Source organism: Bufo bufo, chromosome 2 (assembly GCF_905171765.1).
Source record: "Bufo bufo chromosome 2, aBufBuf1.1, whole genome shotgun sequence".
NCBI classification, from domain to species: Eukaryota; Metazoa; Chordata; class Amphibia; order Anura; family Bufonidae; genus Bufo; species Bufo bufo.
The window spans coordinates 483,022,687-483,044,688 of NC_053390.1; the positions used below are offsets into that span (position 1 = coordinate 483,022,687).

General features: G+C 40.6%; 1 protein-coding gene across 1 annotated transcript in view; it reads right to left on the minus strand.

Moving 5' to 3' along the window:
* The window catches only part of LOC120990941 (transcription factor E2-alpha-like), a 412,522-nt gene that overhangs the window by 67,796 nt on the left and 322,724 nt on the right, over positions 1-22,002 (minus strand). Inside the window, exons 7-8 of the mRNA XM_040419833.1 lie at positions 11,514-11,640; positions 9,030-9,079 (exon numbers count right to left, since the gene is read on the minus strand). Of these exons, the coding sequence (XP_040275767.1) occupies positions 9,030-9,079; positions 11,514-11,640 (177 nt within the window). The remainder of the gene's footprint in view (positions 1-9,029; positions 9,080-11,513; positions 11,641-22,002) is intronic.

The window sequence follows — 22,002 nt, forward strand, 5'->3', positions numbered from 1 at the left end:
TCGGCGGCTCCATTCCTGAGCCGCCGACATCAGCAGCGAGTGTCAGCTGTATGCCGACACTCTGCTGTAACCCCTTAGATGCCGCGGTAGCGGCATCCATGGGGTTAATAGAGGGAGGGGCTCCCTCTCTCAACTATCGGGGCTGCCGCGCTGTGATTGCAGCGTCTCGATGGTTGCCATGGCAACCGGACGCTTTGCAAAAGCGCCCGGTGTTGCCATCTACAGGACATTTGATAGCATTGTACTTTGCAATGCAAAAACATTGCAAAGTATAGTACAGGCATCAGCCCCACTGGATCTTCAAGATCCAAGTGGGACTTGATTAAAAAAAAAGTGAAAATAATAAAAGTAAAAATAAATAAAAAAATAAAAATGTAATTGAAAAAAATAAATTGCCTTTTCCTATAAAAATGAAAAAAAAAAAAAGAAAAAAAAACTAGACATATTAGGTATCAACGCGTTCGTAACGACAGTCTTTATAAATATAGCCATTTTTGTCACCTTACACCACAAAAAGTGCAACACAGAGCGATCAAAAAGGCGTATGTCCCACAAAATGGTACCAATAAAACAGTCACCTCATCCCGCAAAAAATTAGACCATACATAAGAAAGTCGCTCAAAAAATAAGAAAACTATAGCTCTCAGAACACGGAGACACTAAAACATACATTTTTTTATTTCAAATATGCCATTATTGTGTTAAAGTGAAATAAAAAAATAAAAAAGTGTACATATTAGGTATTGGCGCGTCCGTAACAACATGCTCGATAAAAATATCACATGACCTAACCCCTCAGGTGAAAGCAATTTTTTTCACCTTACATCACAAAAAGTACAACACCAAGCGATCAAAAAGGCATATGCCCCCAAAAATAGTAACAATAAATCTGGCACCTTATCCCCCAGTTTCCAAAATAGGGTCACTTTTTGGGAGTTTCTACTGGATGGGTGCATCAGGGGGGCTTTAAATGGGACATGGCATCTAAAAACCAGTCCAGCAAAATCTGCCTTCCAAAAAACATACGGTGTTCCTTTTCTTCTGCGCCCTGCCGTGCGCCCTTACATCAGTTTACGACCACATGTGGGGTGTTTCTGTAAACCGCAGAATCAGGGTAATAAATATTGAGTTTTGTTTGGCTGTTAACCCTTGATGTGTTAAAGAAAATTTTTTAATAAAATGGAAAATCTGCCAAAAAAGTGAAATTTTTAAATGTATTCTCCATTTTCCTTTAATTCTTGTGGAACACCTAAAGGGTTAACAAAGTTTGTAAAATCAGTTTTGAGTAACTTGAGGGGTGTAGTTTCTACAATGGGGTCGTTTATGGGGGTATCAACTATGTAAGCCCCACAAAGTGACTTCAGACCTGAACTGGTCCTTAAAAAGTGGGTTTTAGAAATTTTCTTAAAAACTTTAAGATTTGCTTCTAAACTTCTAAGCCTTCTAACGTCCTAAAAAAATAAAATGACATTTCCAAAATGATGCCAACATAAAGTAGACATATGGGGAATGTTAAGTAATAAATGTTTTATGAGGAATCACTTTCTGTTTTAAAAGCAGAGCTAATTTTTCAAACTTTTTGGTAAATTTGGGATTTTTTCATAAATAAAGGTGAAATATATTGACTCAAATTTATGACTATCATGAAGTACAATGTGTCACGAGAAAACAATCTCACAATGGCTTGGATAAATAAAAGTGTTCCAAAGTTATTACCACATAAAGTGACGCATGTCAGTTTTATAAAATTTCACCTGGACACTGGGGCATCAATGACCCTTGGTCATGAAAGGGTTAAAAACTTTTCTAGTTGATAAACATCTGTCCACACCAACTCAGGTGACAAGCTCTCAAGCAGTCAGCTGGCCTGCCTGGAGCCCACGTAACACTGCGTGCACAGTCGCAATAGTGTGGACACGAATGAACTACAAGAACCACATGAGTATTACTACTAAACAGGTGGTGCAATCAAAAGTGATAGCACCCTAACCCTGATGTAGTCTCTATCAGTGTATGACTGCTCCTGTGTTAATTACACATCAGGCATCTCACAGTGGTGTATGCGGCGTCAGTGCCATTAGTCAATAGCCCGGCAATCTGGTGACTTGATAAACCTATTGCCCTGGGTCTAAACCAACCATTGATAAACATCTGCCCACACTATTGGATGATAGTAAAAAGTAAGCAAATGCCCCCTATTGCGCAATTGGGCACGTGCACACAGCCACAGCAGTGTGAACAAGAATCAGCGGGCATCGACTAAGCTAACTAAAGCTACTCTGTTTGTCCCCACTCCCTGCTTGACGTGTTTCACTCTTGCAGGCTCATCAGGAGTAAAGTATGAATGGGGGTAGACAAACATAGGAGCCGCCAGCCTCACGTCTTGAGGCTGCGGCAACAGCTTTACAATGACCGTATGCTGCCACAGGAACGCACCGTTATAAGAGGGAGGTCCTTCCCCTTCATAGGATCGAGCCCTTGGGTCGGCCAATCAAAGGGCTGGAGGTGCGGCTGAGCCGCAGTACAACCCCGTTCCTCCCGTCGGCACCACTCATGGAGCGATCGTACACAGAGTGTAAAAACACCTACTAATAACAAGGGACCAAACGGCGATGTTTTAAATGACATGTCAATTGTCTTATAGCAGCGCAGAATCTGAATGAACGGGTGATGTGTTCAAGATTGGTGGCGGCGGTAGGTGCGGGGTTGTACTGCAGCTGAGCTGCACCTCCAGCCCTTTGATTCGCCAACCCAGGGGCTTTATCCTGTGAAGAGGGAAGGACCTCCCCCCTTATAACCGGCGCATTCATGCAGCCGTGTACGGTCATTGCAAAGCTGTTGCCGCAGCCTCAGGACGCGAGGCTGGTGGCTCCTATGTTTGTCTACCCCCATTCATACTTTGCTCCTGATGAGCATGCAAGGGTGAAACGCGTCAAGCAGGGAGTGGGGACAAACAGAGTAGCTTAGTTAGCCTAGTCAATGCCCGTTGATTCATGTTTACACTGCAGTGGCTGTGTGCACGTTACTTTTTATTATCAGCCAATTGTCAGTCTGGGCATTTGTTTATCAGCAGGTGAGTTTAGACCCAGGGTAATAGGTTTATTAAGTCACCAGATTGCCGGGCTATTGACTAATGGCACTGACGCTGCATACACCACTGTGAGATGCCTGAGGTGTAATCAACACAGGAGCAGTCATACACTGCTAGAGACTACATCAGGGTTAGGGTGCTATCACTTTTGATTGCACCACTTGTTAAGTAGTAATACTCAAGTGGTTCTTGTAGTTGATTCCACACTATTGCGACTGTGCACGCAGTGTTACGTAGGCTCCAGGCAGGCCAGCTGACTGCTTGAGAGCTTGTCACCCGAGTTGGTGTTTATCCATCCCGTTCAAACATATTTTAGAGTGTTCAAAAAAAAAAATATTTTTAGCTTTTTCACACAGCATTCCCTTTTTTCAGTGAAAAGTTACATGTAATGTTTAGACCCTATAATATGAGAAAAATCAATCACACACACAAATCCACAGACATCAGTCGTCACTGAACATAAGGCTACATTGCACACGAACGTTGCTTGCTTCAGTATCCGTTTTGTTTTTTTGCGGATAGGATGCAGACCCATTCATTTCAATGGGTCCGCAAAAAATGCGGGCAGCACACCGCATGCTGTCCGCATCAGTATGTCCATTCCGTAGCCCCGCCAAAAAAATAGAACATGTCCTATTTTTGTCCGTTTTAGGCATTGTTACAATGGATCTGCAAAAAAAAAAAATGGATGTCATACGGATGTCATCCATTTTTCTTTTTTTTTCGGATCTACAATTTGCGGACCGCAAAACACATACGGTCGTGTGCATGTAGCCTAACTCTCTGCTTCAGCCATCTACAAATAGACCGACTACAGAGCAGTATCTACAGAAGGAAAAAGATCAGATTTCTGAGGTAGATTCCAGTCTAGAGGTCAAAAGTAAAAACATTCAAAACCACATGGGTTTTAAATGTGATCCTGTCTATATTGATGAAAAATGTAGGAAAAAGCAGTCAACGGATTTCTTAAATGAAATTCCAGGATCTCAATAATAGAGAGGTTATGAGAATAGGGTTAAGTATTGGTTAGAAATAAGGCTACTTTCACACTCGCGTTTTGAGCGGATCCGTCATGGACGAATCCGTTCAGATAATACAACCTTCTGCATCCGTTCAGAACGGATCCGTTTGTATTATCTTTAACATAGCCGTCTTGAACACCATTGAAAGTCAATGGAGCACGGATACGTTTTCTATTGTGCCAGATTGTGTCAGAGAAAACTGATCCATCCCTATTGACTTAAATTGTGTGTCAGGACAGATCAGTTTGGCTCAGTTTCATCAGACGGACACCAAAACGCTGCCTGCGGAATGGAGACTGAACTGAAGCAAACTGATGCATTCTGAGCGGATACTTTTCCATTCAGAGTGCATTAGGGCAAAAGTGATCTGTTTTGGACCGCTTGTGAGAGCCCTGAACGGACCTCACAAACGGAAAGCCAAAACGCCAGTGTGAAAGTAGCCTAAGTCTATTGAGGAAAGACATATTGGTAATGGTTTGGGCCTGGATAAGGATAAGATTTTGTTTTTCCCATTAAAGTTAGCTATGTAAAAATTCGGATTAATTATAAGACAATGTACGGCATAATTATTATATGGTATACATACTTATATACAGAGGAATGTGATATTTATTGTAAGATTTATTTTACATGTATTTAAAGTATGGCTCCATCCTCTCTTTTCTATTTTGTACAAGGACATGTAGAGGTTGGTTCCATATATATGTTAAAGGCAACAAGAAATAAAATTGATAAAGTTTTAGTATCTGTAATTCTATAGTATAGAAGACAGAAGATAATTATAGAAGTAACAGGATCCTGTTCTGTTTTGTCTTCAGTCTAAGGACACTCTCTATACTGCTGAAGTCAGAGAATAGAAGAATAAGATTTTTGTATATTCTTTATACAGATATTGTTGGGAAATATGTTTCTGTTGTATCTAATGTTCTTTTCAATTTTTATATCTCCAGTAGAAAATTTTCTTGAGAAGCATTTGATTGAAATTATTTTTTTCCCCCTTCCACAACTATTTTCTCCACATTACTAAATAAGTTTCATAATTGCATGGAATGTCTAGTAATGAAACTGTTAATCTATGTAATAATTTTTGACTAATAGAATAACACTAAATTTAAGATAATAAATTGGAACTTACATTATGAAGCATGAGCATGGTTTGTCTTGCGTTTAGCCATGGTGAGCAAAAGCATGTGGTCATTTGATTGACAGTAGCAAATGATGACATTTAAGATCTTTTGTCTAAGAATAGGTTATTGGTATGGAAAGGCAAATTCTAAAAGAAATTCAAGGATCTTAAGTTTATAACTGAAATTTATTTTATAATGCGCATTACAAAATATACATATGTATGGGTTCTATTACATAATTTTAGTAATTGAAGTTAATTGGCTATATGAGCATGTAATGATGTAAGAGTGGTGTGAGCAGCTGCTGTGTTAGGTGACATGTGAGTATGTATGAATGCTATTCTAAGACAGAGCATATAATATATTTGAGTTAGTAATGAATAAACAATTTGTAGCTAAAAGATGGTCATATTACTTATAATGACATGTCAGATATATCAGATATATACAACTAATTTCATTGTGTTGACAAATTATATATCTAACATTTATACTGGAAATGAGATAAAGGAAATTTGTCTAAATAGTGTTAAAAATATGGATAATATTGAGGCCTCATAATAGTAATGTACCACGCATTTACAAGAAGACACTTGATTCTAGTGTTACAGAATAAAGGTTCTATAACATTATAAGCTATATTAAGTTAAATATTTGATGATCCAGTATAAAGAATCAAAGATTCACAGGTAAATTTTTCAATTTCATTTACAAGTGTTTGATGGTAATATTTTTATGGAATTTACTTTCTATAAGATTGTTTTATTTTTATTTTTCAAAAGTGGATTTATTTAGTGATGATTAATTATTCATACTATACACACACACACACAACTATATCCTCATATACAGAACTATATCCTATATACAAGATATGATATATTTTATAGATGCTAGTAATATATTGGTCTTGATGTAAAATATATATATACACACATACACTCAAACTGAACATTTGTAATGTTTAAGATGCTTAGGTTACTTTATGGTAAAGAACTCATGTTTTGTTTATACAGGAGTGACGTCCATAGGTGATCAAGGCATACTTATGTCTCCCAAGAGTTAAAGTCTAAAAATAATAGTCTAAGTTAACTTAAGTCAATAGTATTGGTATATGAAAGAAAGTATGCAAATACAAGGGTATAATGAAATATTATATAGAAAGATTCCAAATACGGAAGGAGTTAATCCTGGATCACTGATAGAAATTGAAACTCATTAATGGTCATTTAATTATAAGGGTCAACTATATTAGAAAGCATTTCAGCTACAGGGTTTGCATTAATACATATTTGTTGCTTTTCTAAACAAAAATTTATATTTAGCTATATTTTAAAGAAGAATACAATTATGTTTAATAGAGTAATATCTCATCTCTCATGAAGAATATTACTTTATTAAAAGGTAAAAATTTGTTTTTACTGTGCAAAGATATATTTTGTGTGATTAAATTAATATAATTTTTTGTAATAAAAATTCCACAAACATACACAGATACATGACTGAAGGAATCACAGATAAAAAGGTTACACTTACATAAAGGATTTTGTATTAGGAAAATATTTTCAATAATATATAAACATTTATATTATGTTGAAATATAATATGGTAATTAAATGAATGGTATGGTACACAGTGATATTATAGGTTAGGTATAACAAGTTTGATGTAGCAATAGGAAAGAAGAAGATATCTTCAATCAAGACTAAAGTCAACAGGAAATGTAATGTTTTCTAGAGACTGTGATAGTCATGAAGTCTATAAACATAAAGACTGATGTCCACAGAGTCCTAGGAAAAGACTTGGAGGTAAACAAATCTGTTTTATATTCTGGGAAAGATGTGAAGATAGAGAGCGCTGCAGAGAGAACCAGGACAAGGGTGAAGAGTACCTGGAGCACACCTGTCCATAGACAGCTTCAGAGGTAAAGTTCACAGAAAGAAAGTTCTGTCTTGACACAGAAAGGTCTGTGACAGAATGACTGGCATCCAAAATGGAGAACTGAGCTCAAGGAGAGCGAGTGCTGAAGAGCTTCAGTAAATGATTTAGAGTTAGAATAGCTAGGGTTCAAGAGGTGAGATATTTAGCGCCTATGTACGGCCTAGGTTGTTTGTATTTATTTTCCTGAAAAAGCTATTCCATCGGATTGCCATAAACACCTCTGTGAAGTTCAGGAATCTGCTACTTGTGATACTAAAGCTAAATGCTTTGTTAAAGGACTACATTCATTTCACTTAATTGTCAAAAATCATGCTGAGAGCATAAAATTCTTCATATGAGGCTGAATAGACAGTTACTTCAAATTCCTTATAATATTCTACCAAATTATAACTGGTGAGAAAGAAAGGGAATGACAGCTGTTCACAGACGCTTCTGAAGAAGACAAAGGAATTCCTGATATGCAAGTCAAAATCTGTGCTCAGGAAAGCGGTGTTATCACAAATTGTCAGAAGTGATAGATATTGTACATGAACATCATTGGAAAATATGATACAATTTACGTGAAGGACTGCACATCATCCACATACAGTTCTATCAATCAGTGCTCTCATAGACTAAGATAAATAAGTGTAACTACAGTATCAAGAACATGACGAGACCAGAGGAAGATGAAAGAGAAGATGATGCCTAATAAAATAGATTAGTTCTTAAAATCATCATTAGTATTCAAATCACAGTTTACCATATGTTCAGCAAATATTATTTTGTTGTCAAATTAATAATTGAAGGACAATTTATAAAGAAGAAAAGAAGAATGAAGAGTCCAAGATAATTGTAAAATTTGATTGTGGGTTCGAAAAGATCTCACCCTCAAGAGGGGGAAATTTTAAATATGTGATATAATATTAATTGGTATTTAATATAAAGTTTGTATTACACTACACACTGACTATCTATATGGGAATGTCAAGACCTATATTTGAAGTCTCCATATAGGACAATCTATAAGCCCATACATTAGTTAAACACGACTGTATCTATGGTTTAAATGATTGACAAAGACAGACAAAGGGGTCATCTTCTCACTCTCACGTCTGTTGGGGGTTGTTTGCTGCTGAACATGATTGAAGACACACATGGAGCCTGAGAGGAGGTTCCTCCTCTTCAGAAAGGATACTTTAAGGACATTCATTTTCACTCATGGACAATGGACTAAGACTTTTCCTAAACTATTTTTTGTAAGTAATCAACTTTTATTAAGACTGAAAATAAATCGCATTATTAATTTTTTATATAATTTGTTGAATCCTGGTGATGAGTCCTCCGGGTGTTCTTTACTCCAAATAACCCATACACTATATTTGGAGGGGATTACCAAATCAGGTTGATATTTTTCATACATAAATATATTACACTTAGTGATATATTACACTGAGAACCAGCATCATAATCATTGCAGCACAGGCCGCGAAAAGAGTCAAATCTACTTGAGAAGAGTCATGGTTATTCATAATCTCCTGCACTCTAACAGAGTATTGGCAGTTCTCTTCTAGAGAGAAAGGGAGAAAACTAGGTAGAAGACTGTCAATCATCAGCAGATGAGAGTAGGAATATCCACAGCACTCCAGTTAAAGTATATGCAATTCTTATTTAATGGTCAAAGAAAAGTTGACATCACTTATATTTCCATACAGTGTTATTCATATCCAGGAGTAGAAAAAAAATTACAGCCACATTATTTTCCCCGGACGGTTCGGTCTGAAATTAGACCTTTTTTTAGAGGGATCCCATTAGTGGCAGGAGGGAAAGAGCGATATAAAATTGAATAAATAGAAAAACATCACTTACAGATGAGGGAAGTCCTGGTGGAACCTTTCGAATTTTCTTAGGTTGCACATCTGCATTATAATAAAATTATATGGTTTCCAACTTGAAAGAATAGTGAAAATTGAAGCAATAAAAATTACGGCTAATTAGTTAAAAGGGTTTTCAGAGATTATATATATATATATATATATATATATATATATATTTTTTTTTACTGATATGTATTCTCTGAATAGGTCATCAGTATCTGATCTGTGGGGGTCCTACACCCAGGATCCGAACCGATCAGCTGTTTTAAGCAGCTTACCAAGCCCAAAGCTGTACTTGGTATCGCGCTGAGCTGCTCCTAGGTCACGTGAAAGTGTTGTAAATCAGCCTAGGAAAAACAAAGAGAAGGCTGCAGCGCTACTGCATACGCTGTTGTCTTCTCAAACAGTGGATCGGCAGGGGACCCGGGATAGGTCATCAATATAAAAATCTTGGAAAACCCATTTAAGGGTCCATTCACACATCCATGTGTGTTTTGCGGATCTGCAAAACACGGAAACCAGCAATGTGCGTTCCGCATTTTGCGGACCACACATTGCCGGCACTAATAGAATATGCCTATTCTTGTCCGCTATTGCAGACAAGAATAGGACATGTTCTATTTTTTCGGGATCGGAATTGTGGGTCCGCATTTCCGGATCTGGGCCGGCCCCTATAGAAATGAATGGGTCCGCAATTCCGTTTTGCAAAATGCGGAGCGGAATTGCGGATGTGTGAATGGACCCCAATTCTAATGTCACAGCAGACAGTTGTACACAATCTCATACACAAATACAGTAGCAGAACATACAGTCCTGATCAAAAGTTTAAGACCACTTGAAAAATGGCAAAAAATCATATTTAGCATGGCTGGATCTTAACAAGGTTCCAAGCAGAGCTTCAACATGCAACAAGAAGAAATGGGAGTGAGACAAAACATTTTTTGAGCATTTTAATGAAAACAACGAATAAACCGAAACAGGCTGTTTTTCAGCTGATCAAAAGTTTAGGACCACACCTCCAAAAAAAAAACTAAACCCCCCCAAAACACAAATCCAACTTCCAAACATGAACTCAGTAATGAGTAGCTCTGCCGTTATTGTTCATCACTTCAAAAATTTGTTTCGGCATGCTTGATGCAAGCGTTTCCATGAGGTGAGTGGGAACATTTCTCCAAGTGGTGAAGACGGCCGCATGAAGGCCATCTACTGTCTGGAACGGTTGTCCATTTTTGTAAACTTCCCTTGCCATCCATCCCCAAAGGTTCTCAATTGTATTTAGATCAGGGGAACACGCAGGATGGGCCAAAAGAGTGATGTTATTCTCCTGGAAGAAGTCCCTTGTCCTTCGGGCATTGTGTACTGTAGCATTGTCCTGTTGAAAAACCCAGTCGTTACCACACAGACGAGGGCCCTCAGTCATGAGGAATGCTCTCTGCAACATCTGGACATAACCAGTGGCCGTTTGAACCCCCTGCACTTCCTGAAGCTCCATTGTTCCACTGAAGGAAAAAGCACCCCAGACCATGGTGGCGCCCCCTCCACTGTGGCACGTACAAAACATCTCAGGTGGGATCAGCTTGTCATGCCAGTAATGTTAGAAACAATCAGGACCATCAAGGTTAAATTTTTTCTCATCAGAGAATAACACTTTCTTCCACCTTTGAATGTCACATGTTTGGTGCTCTCTTGCAAAGTCCAAATGAGCAGTTCTGTGGCATTCAAGGAGACTAGGTCTTTGAAGACGTTTTTTGTTTTTGAAGCCCTTCAGTCTCAGATGCCGTCTGATGGTTTTGGGGCTGCAGTCAGCATCAGTAAGGGCCTTAATTTGGGTCAAGGATTGTCCAGTGTCTTGACGGACAGCCAATTGGATCCTCCGGCTCAGTGCTGATGAAATTTTTTGGGGTCTTCCACTTGACTTTTTTGTTCCATAACCCTCAGGATCATTTAAGAAATTCCAAATGACTGTCTTACTGCGTCCCACCTCAGCAGCGATGACGCGCTGTGAGAGACCCTGCTTATGCAGTTCAACAACCCGACCACGTTCAAAAAGGGAGAGTTTTTTTGCCTTTGCCATCACAACGTGTGACTACCTGACAGAAAATGATAATGAATCCACATCTTTGCACAGATTCGGCCTTTTAAAAGGCATGTGGTCCTAAAATTTGGATCAGCTGAAAAACTGCCCGTATCAGTTTAATTGTTATTTTCAATTAATTGAATGCTCAAAAAATGTTTTGTCTCATTCTCATTTCTTCTTGTTGCCTGTTGAAGCTCTACTTGGAACCTTGTTAAGATCAAACAATGTAAAATATGATTTTTTGCCATTTTTCAAGTGGTCTTAAACTTTTGATCAGGACTGTATCAGCATGGATTATACTGCATCTGTAAAATAAAATCTGCAGTATGTACACATGGCTTGATAGAATTGGCCAATTATCTAGGGTACAAATTACACAAACACAATAAAGAACAATACCAAGATTGCTATCTGGACGCCGCCGCAAGCTGGTTGGATATGAATAATAGTGTGAGGCTCCTTTTCCTCCACTGGGTGAAAGCGTATTGGGGCTATTTATGCCCAAATCACCAGGCAAAAATCCAGGCTGAAAAAAAACAAACAAAAAAAAAAAAATATATATTACAAAAGTCACAAAATGAACTGAGAATAATAATTTGGCAAAGTTAACATCAGCATTATGGGCTTAGTATTTCTGTTATATCAGAGGAACAGAAAAAAAGTCATCCATTTTAACCACTTCCAGACCAGGCCATTTACCCCCTTCCTAACCAAGTCTAATTTTGCGAATCTGACTTTATGTGGCAATAACTCCAAAATGTTTTTACTTACCAAAGTCATTCTGAGATAGTTTTTTCATCACACATTGTACAACACGTTAATGGTAAATTTGAGACAACATGTTTTACCTTTATTCATTTAAAAAAATCCAAAATATACTGAAAATTTGGGAAAATTCAGGTCGTTTTCTAAATTTGAATCTCTCTTCTTTTAAGACAGATCGTGATACCTCATAAAATACTTAACATTCGCAATATGTCTACTCTATGTTGGCATCATGTTGGTAATGTTAGGTAGGGGTGTAGTGTGCATTTTGACCCAACAAGCATTTCTGAACAGGTGCACATCCATGCACCTGTTCAGCACAATCCTGGTCCCCTACCGGGTTGTACAGATCTTTTTTGATGCTCTAGAAGGTTTTGCAGATGAAATGCGGTGAAAGTTAGTTGACTTGTCACGTCGCCTGGAGTGGGCGGGGGGGGGGGACGCGTCAATTCACCGATAACCAGCAGTACGTGCAAACCTTATCCCCCCGGATGGACAAAATGACGCCTGAGCAGGTGCATGATTTTAAAAATTTGTTGGAGAACGGGTCGTGGGACATTTTAAACCCCCCCCCCCCCCCATCATTTTACTGCCATCTGTCCCTTTCACACACCTCCGACCATGTGTCAAATCTACCTTCTTTTTCTTCTACTCCTTCCCCTTTCTATGTCGCTCCTACTTCTTTCCAAACTACCTCCGACACCTGCTCAGGCACATTCCAGTTCCCACCCGTCCTCTATCCACACCCCTCAAACCCAACCTGCATCTTTTCCTGCAGCCTGTCGGGTTTATCCCTCCACTGAAGACAGGGGGGGCTAGCATTGCCAGCCAACGACATTCCACCAGACAAAGGTCCACCTCCGCTCATTTTGAAAGTTGATAATTTGTTTATTTTTTTTTAAATAAAAAAGTATAAAAATTTTCAGTAAATAAAAATTGTTAATATACTACCATGTATGTGTGTGTTTTTTATTTCGGGTACAGGATATTCTCAACTTTGGCCACTACATATTTTGGGAAAATAGAACTCCCAATGAGCCATAATGTGCGTTTAAGTTTACGGGAGTTTTATTTTCTTAACGGTTGTAGTGCCAACGTTGATTAACCATTGATGATGCAGGATTAATAACAGGCTTTCTAGCTCCTTATTGATCTATTCCTGTTAATTGCCACATGAACAAGAAAATGCTTGTTCATTTGTCAATCTTGTGCAAATTCCCATGAGCCCTTGTGGGAGTCACGGTAAATATCAGCCTCATCAATAATTAATTTACTTGAGAGCGAAAATTTTAAATTTTGCTCTTTAGTAAAGATGAAGCTGTCACAAACTAGCATAGTTACCACAAGGGACAGTAAAGGGACATTAATGCACGTGTGCCCCCCTTGATGCACACTGCAAATTGTGGGCCGAAATGTACGTGCAACGACCTTTGGGCAGCCACATCGGTTCGTGCTTACATTCAGCACCATTCCGCATCTCCGGATTTGTGGACCCATTGAAGTTTATGGGTCCGTATCCGTGATGCGGAATGACAGCTAAATGGTGCCTGTGTATTGCGGATCCATAAATGCATTCTACACGTTCGTGTGCAATAAGGTGTTCTGAGGGTTCAGAGCTGAAGACGGACCTGCACCCATCAAAACACAATGATGTTCAACAGTGCTCAGATAATCTCCCTTGCCCTGCTAAAGAACGGGCAGAACAAGGGCTCATAATAACGCTGCTAAGCAGAGGATTGTGCAAAACAGTGTGTTTGATGACGTCACTGTCTCTAATGGGCATGCTTTTGTCCTAGCCGTTTGGTGATGCCACTGGGCTCACTGATAGGCGCAATTCTCCGCCTGGCAGTGCTATGGGGACCCCATAAAATGCTTATGCCATGCAAGATTCAATGGTGTAGTTGGGTTCAAAATATGGCTATGTACGGGTTCAGCTCTGAGAACGTAAAAGGCATATTGTGCAATAAAAAAAAAAAAAAGGGGTATTTAATTTTTTTAACCACCTCAGCCCCCCTAGCTTAAACACCCTTAATGACCAGGCCACTTTTTACACTTCTGACCTACCTACTTTCACCGTTTATTGCTCGGTCATGCAACTTACCACCCAAATGAATTTTACCTCCTTTTCTTCTCACTAAGGCTATTTTCACACTAGCGTTCGGGGCTCCGCTTGTGAGTTCCGTTTGAAGGCTCTCACAAGCGGCCCCGAACGGATCCGTCCAGCCCTAATGCATTCTGAGTGGATGCGGATCCGCTCGGAATGCATCAGTTTGGCACCGTTTGTCCTCCGCTCAGCAGGCGGACACCTGAACGCAGCTTGCAACGTTCGGGTGTCCGCCTGGCCGTGCGGAGGCAAACGGATCCGTCCAGACTTACAATGTTAGTCAATGGGGACGGATCCGTTTGAAGTTGACACTATATGGCTCAATTTTCAAACAGATCCGTCCCCCATTGACTTTCAATGTAAAGTCAAAACGGATCCGTTTGCATTATCATGAACAAAAAAACGAACAAATTTTTTTTTATTTTTTTTTTGTTCGAGGTAATGCAAACGGATCCGTTCTGAACGGATCTAAGCGTTTGCATTATAGGTGCGGATCCGTCTGTGCAGATACCAGACGGATCCGCACCTAACGCAGGTGTGAAAGTAGCCTTAATAGAGCTTTCATTTGGTGGTATTTCATTGCTGCTGATATTTTTACTTTTTTTGTTATTAATCGAAATTTAACGATTTTTTTGCAAAAAAATGACATTTTTCACTTGCAGTTGTAAAATTTTGCAAAAAAAACGACATCCATAAATAAATTTTTCTCTAAATTTATTGTTCTACATGTCTTTGATAAAAAAAAAAATGTTTGGGTAAAAAAAAAAAATGGTTTGGGTAAAAGTTATAGCGTTTACAAACTATGGTACAAAAAAGTGAATTTCCGCTTTTTGAAGCAGCTCTGACTTTCTGAGCACCTGTCATGTTTCCTGAGGTTCTACAATGGCCAAACAGTACAAACACCCCACAAATGACCCCATTTCGGAAAGTAGACACCCTAAGGTATTTGCTGATGGGCATAGTGAGTTCATAGAACTTTTTATTTTTTGTCACAAGTTAGCGGAAAATGATTATTTTATTTTTTTTTCTTACAAAGTCTCATATTCCACTAACTCGTGACAAAAAAATAAAAACTTCTATGAACTCACTATGCCCATCAGCGAATACCTTGGGGTGTCTTCTTTCCAAAATGGGGTCACTTGTGGGGTAGTTATACTGCCCTTGCATTTTAGGGGCCCAAATGCTCGTACTCAGGAGAAGTTGGGCAATGTGTTTTGGGGTGTCATTTTACATATACCCATGCTGGGTGAGATAAATATCTCGGTCAAATGCCAACTTTGTATAAAAAAAAAGGGAAACGTTGTCTTTTGCCAAGATATTTCTCTCACCCAGCATGGGTATATGTAAAAAGACACCCCAAAACACATTGCCCAACTTCTCCTGAATACAGTGATACCAAATGTGTGACACTTTTTTGCAGCCTAGGTGGGCAAAGGGGCCCACATTCCAAAGAGCACCTTTCAGATTTCACCGGCCATTTTTTACAGATTTTGATTTCAAACCACTTCTCACGCATTCGGCCCCTAAAATGCCAGGGCAGTATAACTACCCCACAAGTGACCCCATTTTGGAAAGAAGACACCTCAAGGTGTTTCGTGATGGGCATAGTGAGTTCATGGAAGTTTTTATTTTTTGTCACAAGTTAGTGGAATATGAGACTTTGTAAGAACAAAAAAAAAAAGAAAAAATAATCATCATTTTCCGCTAACTTGTGACAAAAAATAAAAAATTCTAGGAACTCGCCATGCCCCTCACGGAATACCTTGGGGTGTCTTCTTTCCAAAATGGGGTCACTTGTGGGGTAGTTATACTGCCCTGGCATTCTAGAAAGGTGCTCTTTGGAATGTGGGCCCCTTTGCCCACCTAGGCTGCAAAAAAGTGTCACACATGTGGTATCGCCGTATTCAGGAGAAGTTTGGCAATGTGTTTTGGGGTGTCTTTTTACATATACCCATGCTGGGTGAGATAAATATCTCGGCAAAAGACAACTTTTCCTATTTTTTATACAAAGTTGGCATTTGACCAAGATATTTATCTCACCCAGCATGGGTATATGTAAAATGACACCCCAAAACACATTCCCCAACTTCTCCTGAGTACGGCGATACCAGATGTGTGACACTTTTTTGCAGCCTAGATGCGCAAAGGGGCCCACATTCCTTTTATGAGGGCATTTTTAGACATTTGGATCCCAGACTTCTTCTCACGCTTTAGGGCCCCTAAAATTCCAGGGCAGTATAAATACCCCACATGTGACCACATTTTGGAAAGAAGACACCCCAAGGTATTCAATGAGGGGCATGGCGAGTTCATAGAAATTTTTTTTTTTTGGCACAAGTTAGTGGAAATTGATTTATTTATTTATTTTCTCACAAAGTCTCCCTTTCCGCTAACTTGGGACAAAAATTTCAATCTTTCATGGACTCAATATGCCCCTCAGCGAATACCTTGGGGTGTCTTTTTTCTGAAATGGGGTCACATGTGGGGTATTTATACTGCCCTGGCATTCTAGGGGCCCTAAAGCGTGAGAAGAAGTCTGGAATATAAATGTCTAAAAAAATTTACGCATTTGGATTCCGTGAGGGGTATGGGGAGTTCATGTGAGATTTTATTTTTTGACACAAATTAGTGGAATATGAGACTTTGTAAGAAAAAAAATAATAATTCCGCTAACTTGGGCCAAAAAAAGTCTGAATAGAGCCTTACAGGGGGGTGATCAATGACAGGGGGGTGATCAATGACAGGGGGGTGATCAGGGAGTCTATATGGGGTGATCACCCCCTGTCATTGATCACCCCCCTGTAAGGCTCCATTCAGACGTCCGTATGTGTTTTGCGGATCCGATCCGTGGATCCGTAAAAATCATACAGACGTCTGAATGGAGCCTTACAGGGGGGTTATCAATGACAGGGGGGTGATCAATGACAGGGGGTGATCAGGGAGTGTATATGAGGTGATCACCCCCCTGTCATTGATCACCCCCCTGTAAGGCTCCATTCAGACGTCCGTATGTGTTTTGCGGATCCGATCCATGTATCCGTGGATCCGTAAAAATCATACGGACGTCTGAATGGAGCCTTACAGGGGGGTGATCAATGACAGGGGGGTGATCAAGGACAGGGGGGTGATCAGGGAGTCTATATGGGGTGATCAGTGGTTCATAAGGGGTTAATAAGTGACGGGGGGGTGTAGTGTAGTGTAGTGGTGTTTGGTGCTACTTTACTAAGCTACCTGTGTCCTCTGGTGGTCGATCCAAACAAAAGGGACCACCAGAGGACCAGGTAGCAGGTATATTAGACGCTGTTATCAAAACAGCATCTAATATACCTGTTAGGGGTTAAAAAAATCGCATCTCCAGCCTGCCAGCGAACGATCGCCGCTGGCAGGCTGGAGATCCACTCTCTTACCTTCCGATCTTGTGAACGCGCGCGCCTGTGTGCGCGCGTTCACAGGAAATCTCGGCTCACGCGAGATGACGCGTATATGCGTCGTTGAGCGCAGGGCTGCCGCCTCCGGACCGCAATCCTGCGTTAGGCGGTCCGGAGGCGGTTAAAATAAAGTACTTTTTACATTACAAAACAGATCCGCTAAACAGAAGCAAAAGCTGAGACAAACTGACCCGTATTACAGACTGATTTGTTTGAACGGATCTGTCTTAAAAGTTTCTGTTCATCTCAGTTTTGTAATTTTTTTTAGACTGATCAGTTTCAAATAGATCCATGAAACACAAGTGTGAAAGAAGACTTATAAGCCCCCCTTTTTTTTTTTTACCACCAATACACGCCAAAAAGGACTGTAATTTTCTCACTTCACCACACAACGGCAAATCCTTTTTTTGCCATTAATACACGCCAAAAAGGCTTTAGAACATATAACTGCACCGCTGAACGAAAAATAGGCCCTTATTTTTTTCCATTTATACACGCCACAAAAAGCATTAGAACATATAACTGCACCGCTGACCGGCAAATAGATTTTTGGTTTTTCCACTAATACACGCCACAAAAAGCTTTAGAACAGATAACTGTTTTGCAGACACTAAACTGTGTAAAGTAATTAACACGGAAGAGGCCAGTATACTGCTACAGAGGGACCTGAATAGATTGGAGGCTTGGGCAGATAGGTGGCAGATGAGGTTTAACATTGACAAATGTAAGGTTATGCACATGGGAAGAAATAATGCAAGTGACCCGTATATACTAATTGGTAAAACACTGGGTAATACTGACATGGAAAAGGACCTAGGAATTTTAGTGAACCTCAAACTAAGCTGTAAAAAACAGTGTCAGGCAGCTGCTGCCAAGGCAAAAAAGATAAAGGGGCATAGATGCCCGTGATGAGAACATAGTCCTACAACTTAACAAATCACTAGTCAGACCACACATGGAGTACTGTGTACAGTTCTGGGATCCTATGAACAAGGCAGACATAGCAGACCTGGAGAGGGTTCAGAGGAGGGCAACTAAAGTAATAACTGGGATGGGGGTTATTCACTTTAGAAAAAAGATGACTGAGGGGAGATCTAATAACTATGTATAAATATATCAGGGGTCAGTACAGAGATCTCTCCCATCATCTATTCATCCCTAGGACTGTGACTGTGACAAGGGTATGCAAAAGAAAACTGAAAAAGGAGTTGAGTTGGAGAGCAGGGAAGGTGAAGCAGGGGAGAGGGAGAAAATAGAGGGGCGAAATAAAGGGGGATGGTGTAAAAGGCGCCAAGGGATCACCCAGAGATGGAGGTGTTAAGGCTTGGAAAAAAGGAAGAAAGAAAGATGTGAGGCAGCTCCCCAGATGGTAAAAGTTCAGTTCACTGCGACAAAGGCACATCCTCCGCGTCTGGAGGAAAGAAGGTTTATGCACAAACAAAGAAGAGGATTCTTTACGGTAAGAGCAATGGGACTATGGAACTCTTTGCCTGAGGAGGTGGTGATGGTAAGTACAATAAAGGAATTCAAGAGGGGCTTGGATGTATTTCTGGAGTGTAATAATATTACAGGCTATAGCTACTAGAGATGGGTCGTTGATCCAGGCAGTTATTCTGATCGCCAGATTGGATTCAGGAAGGAATTTTTTCCCCCTTAAGTGGGGAAAACTGGCTTCTAGCTCAGTTTTTTTTTTGCCTTCCTCTGAATCAACTTGCAGGATAACAGGCCGAATTGGATGGACAGATGTCTTTTTTTCAGCATTATAAATTATGTTACTATGTACAACCTACTTAACCATCTAACAGATGGAAAAATGCAGGATGACAGATAAAACACCGAAAGAACCATAAGGGACACACACAAAATATAAAATCTTTATTTAGTAATCAATAATTAAAACATCTCATTTAATCCAAAATAAATGATAAAATATAGCAGCAGTGCAGGCAAGAGCTACGACAAGCAGCTCCCCTGCTGACCCACATAGGTACCCGATCCCCACTAATTATAATGCTCTATACATAGGTGAATAAAATAGCAATGGTGAGCTGCATGCATGGCATTATGGGTGATCCCATCTTTGCAGAGTTCCTTTCTCTATGTCCTCACACGTGCAGTAGCCATTTTAGGAAAAAATGTGAATCGTTACCACGAAGCGCGAGGAAATTCGGCTTCGGTGCGAATCAAATTTTTCCTGAAATTCGGATCGAATTCCACTTTGTTAGCTTCGATTCGCTCATCTCTACTTACAGCCATATTTTTTTCAAATTTTTCTGGGTTATGGTCTTCTGTGAGGGCTCTTTTTTGAGGGATGTGGTCTCGTTTTTATTGGTACTATTTTGGTATACATATGACTTTTTGATTGCTTGAATTTTTTTTTAGGAGCCATGCTGACAAAAAAAAGGCAGTTTTTTTTATTTATATATATTTTACACTGATATTTATATAGAGCAGTTAGACTCTGCAATACCAAATATGTATTTTTTCCCCGTATTTTTCCCAATTTGTAAAGGCCTTACTGTATTTGTCCCCTATAAGACGCACCGGCCCATAAGACAAATAAGAAAAAAATATTTGAACTAATGGTAGCCTGTGGGTGGCACCGTTATGGTAGGGGGCCTGTGGGTGGCACCGTTATGGGAGGGGGCCTGTGGGGGGCACCGTTATGGGAGGGCGCCTGTGGGGGGCACCGTTATGGGAGGGCGCCTGTGGGGGGCACCGTTATGGGAGGGCGCCTGTGGGGGGCACCGTTATGGGAGGGCGCCTGTGGGGGGCACCGTTATGGGAGGGAGCCTGTGGGGGGCACCGTTATGGGAGGGAGCCTGTGGGGGGCACCGTTATGGGAGGGAGCCTGTGGGGGGCACCGTTATGGGAGGGAGCCTGTGGGGGGCACCGTTATGGGAGGGGGCCTGTGGGGGGCACCGTTATGGGAGGGAGCCTGTGGGGGGCACCGTTATGGGAGGGAGCCTGTGGGGGGCACCGTTATGGGAGGGAGCCTGTGGGGGGCACCGTTATGGGAGGGAGCCTGTGGGTGGCATGACACTGCTATGAGGGGGGTGGGAGTTCTGTGGATAACAGATAAATAGCATCTTATGCTATTAGTCAGCCACAGATCCCCCCATAACAGTGTCAGCCACTGTGAATGACCCCCGATACAGGGGGTGGGGGCTGGCATCTACAATAGTTTTTTAATGGCAGGGGGGCCCAGTGCAGTCATTGTATTCTATTGCACTGGGCCCTGCTCACTGTACTAATCGTTTCTACGGTAACTGCAGGCAATGTTTAACTATAGAAAATGTTAGATCCAGCAGCCTGTACTTACAACCATAGCAAGCAGGAGGCTGGGCGTCACGTGCCCACGTCGCCTGCTTCATTCATAAAGTGGGCGGAGCAGGCACGTGACTTAGGAAGTTATGCTGCCAGTGCCCGCCTGCCCAGCCTCCTGCCTGCTATGGTCGTAAGTACAGGCTGCTGGATCAAACATTCTATAGTTAAACATTGCCTGCAGTTACAGTAGATACGATTAGTACAGTGAGCGGGCCCCGATGCAATAGAATACAGTCACTCGATTGAGCACGGTTATTATACATCTTGTATCACCTGCACCTAAGGATATTGGGGCACGCATTCTCATACGAGTAGGAGCTGCAGGTTTCACTTGTTGAATTGTCGGACAATATTAACACTGGACTATTGCTCAAAACCTGCAACCCTACATACCATTTGAGCTTGTGCTCTGGACATTGAAGCGCAACTATTTTAATACATTCCATCCCAGTGTCGCCTATACACAAGGGACTGACATTGCAACCATTCCGAACTATGGCAATTCATAGATTTATGATAAAAATTCACGTGTTTACTATTGTGATTTAATTAAATTTTATATTTAAACTGCTATCTGTTGGTCCAAGTGTTGAGTGCTCGCCCTAACTTTGATTTTAGCTATATTTATTACTAGAGGAGGGGTGTTCCTCTATATTGGGCTAGCAGCACCTTATCCAGAACCCCGCCTGAGGTGAGCCACCATTTTTGAGTTTACAGCAATAAAATACAGTGACTGCACCAGGCCCCCAGCCCCTCCTAGCTGATACACACGCCAGCCACGCTGTGCAGCATGCGGTCGGCGGTGTATCAGTGTAAATGGCAGCATTCGCCCCATAAGATGCACTAGTCTGCGTCTTATAGGGCGAAAAATACGGTAATTGGGGAAAAGGGTTATTTTTGTATTGAAACTTTATTTTTATTTTACACTTTGTGTCCCCCATAAGTTCATACAAGACGTGTAGGAGTCATTTAACATTACTTTTTTTTTTACTATTGATTTCTCCTGTAACCTTTCGGGTCTTTTCAATGCAACATCTTTCAAATGCAACTCTTTAAGTGCATATACCGAATTATACCAGAATTGAACCAGAAGGGGACCAAAGGTAATTACAGAAATAGTGCAAACAATGTTTCACTCTTTCATCTTACTCTTCCCACTTTTCCAAAACCTCCTGAAATACCCCCACATCTATTCATCCAGCAAGGAATTATTCATCTCTCCCTCCATCTTACCTTCTCATCTGACCGCTTGCATAAACCTGTT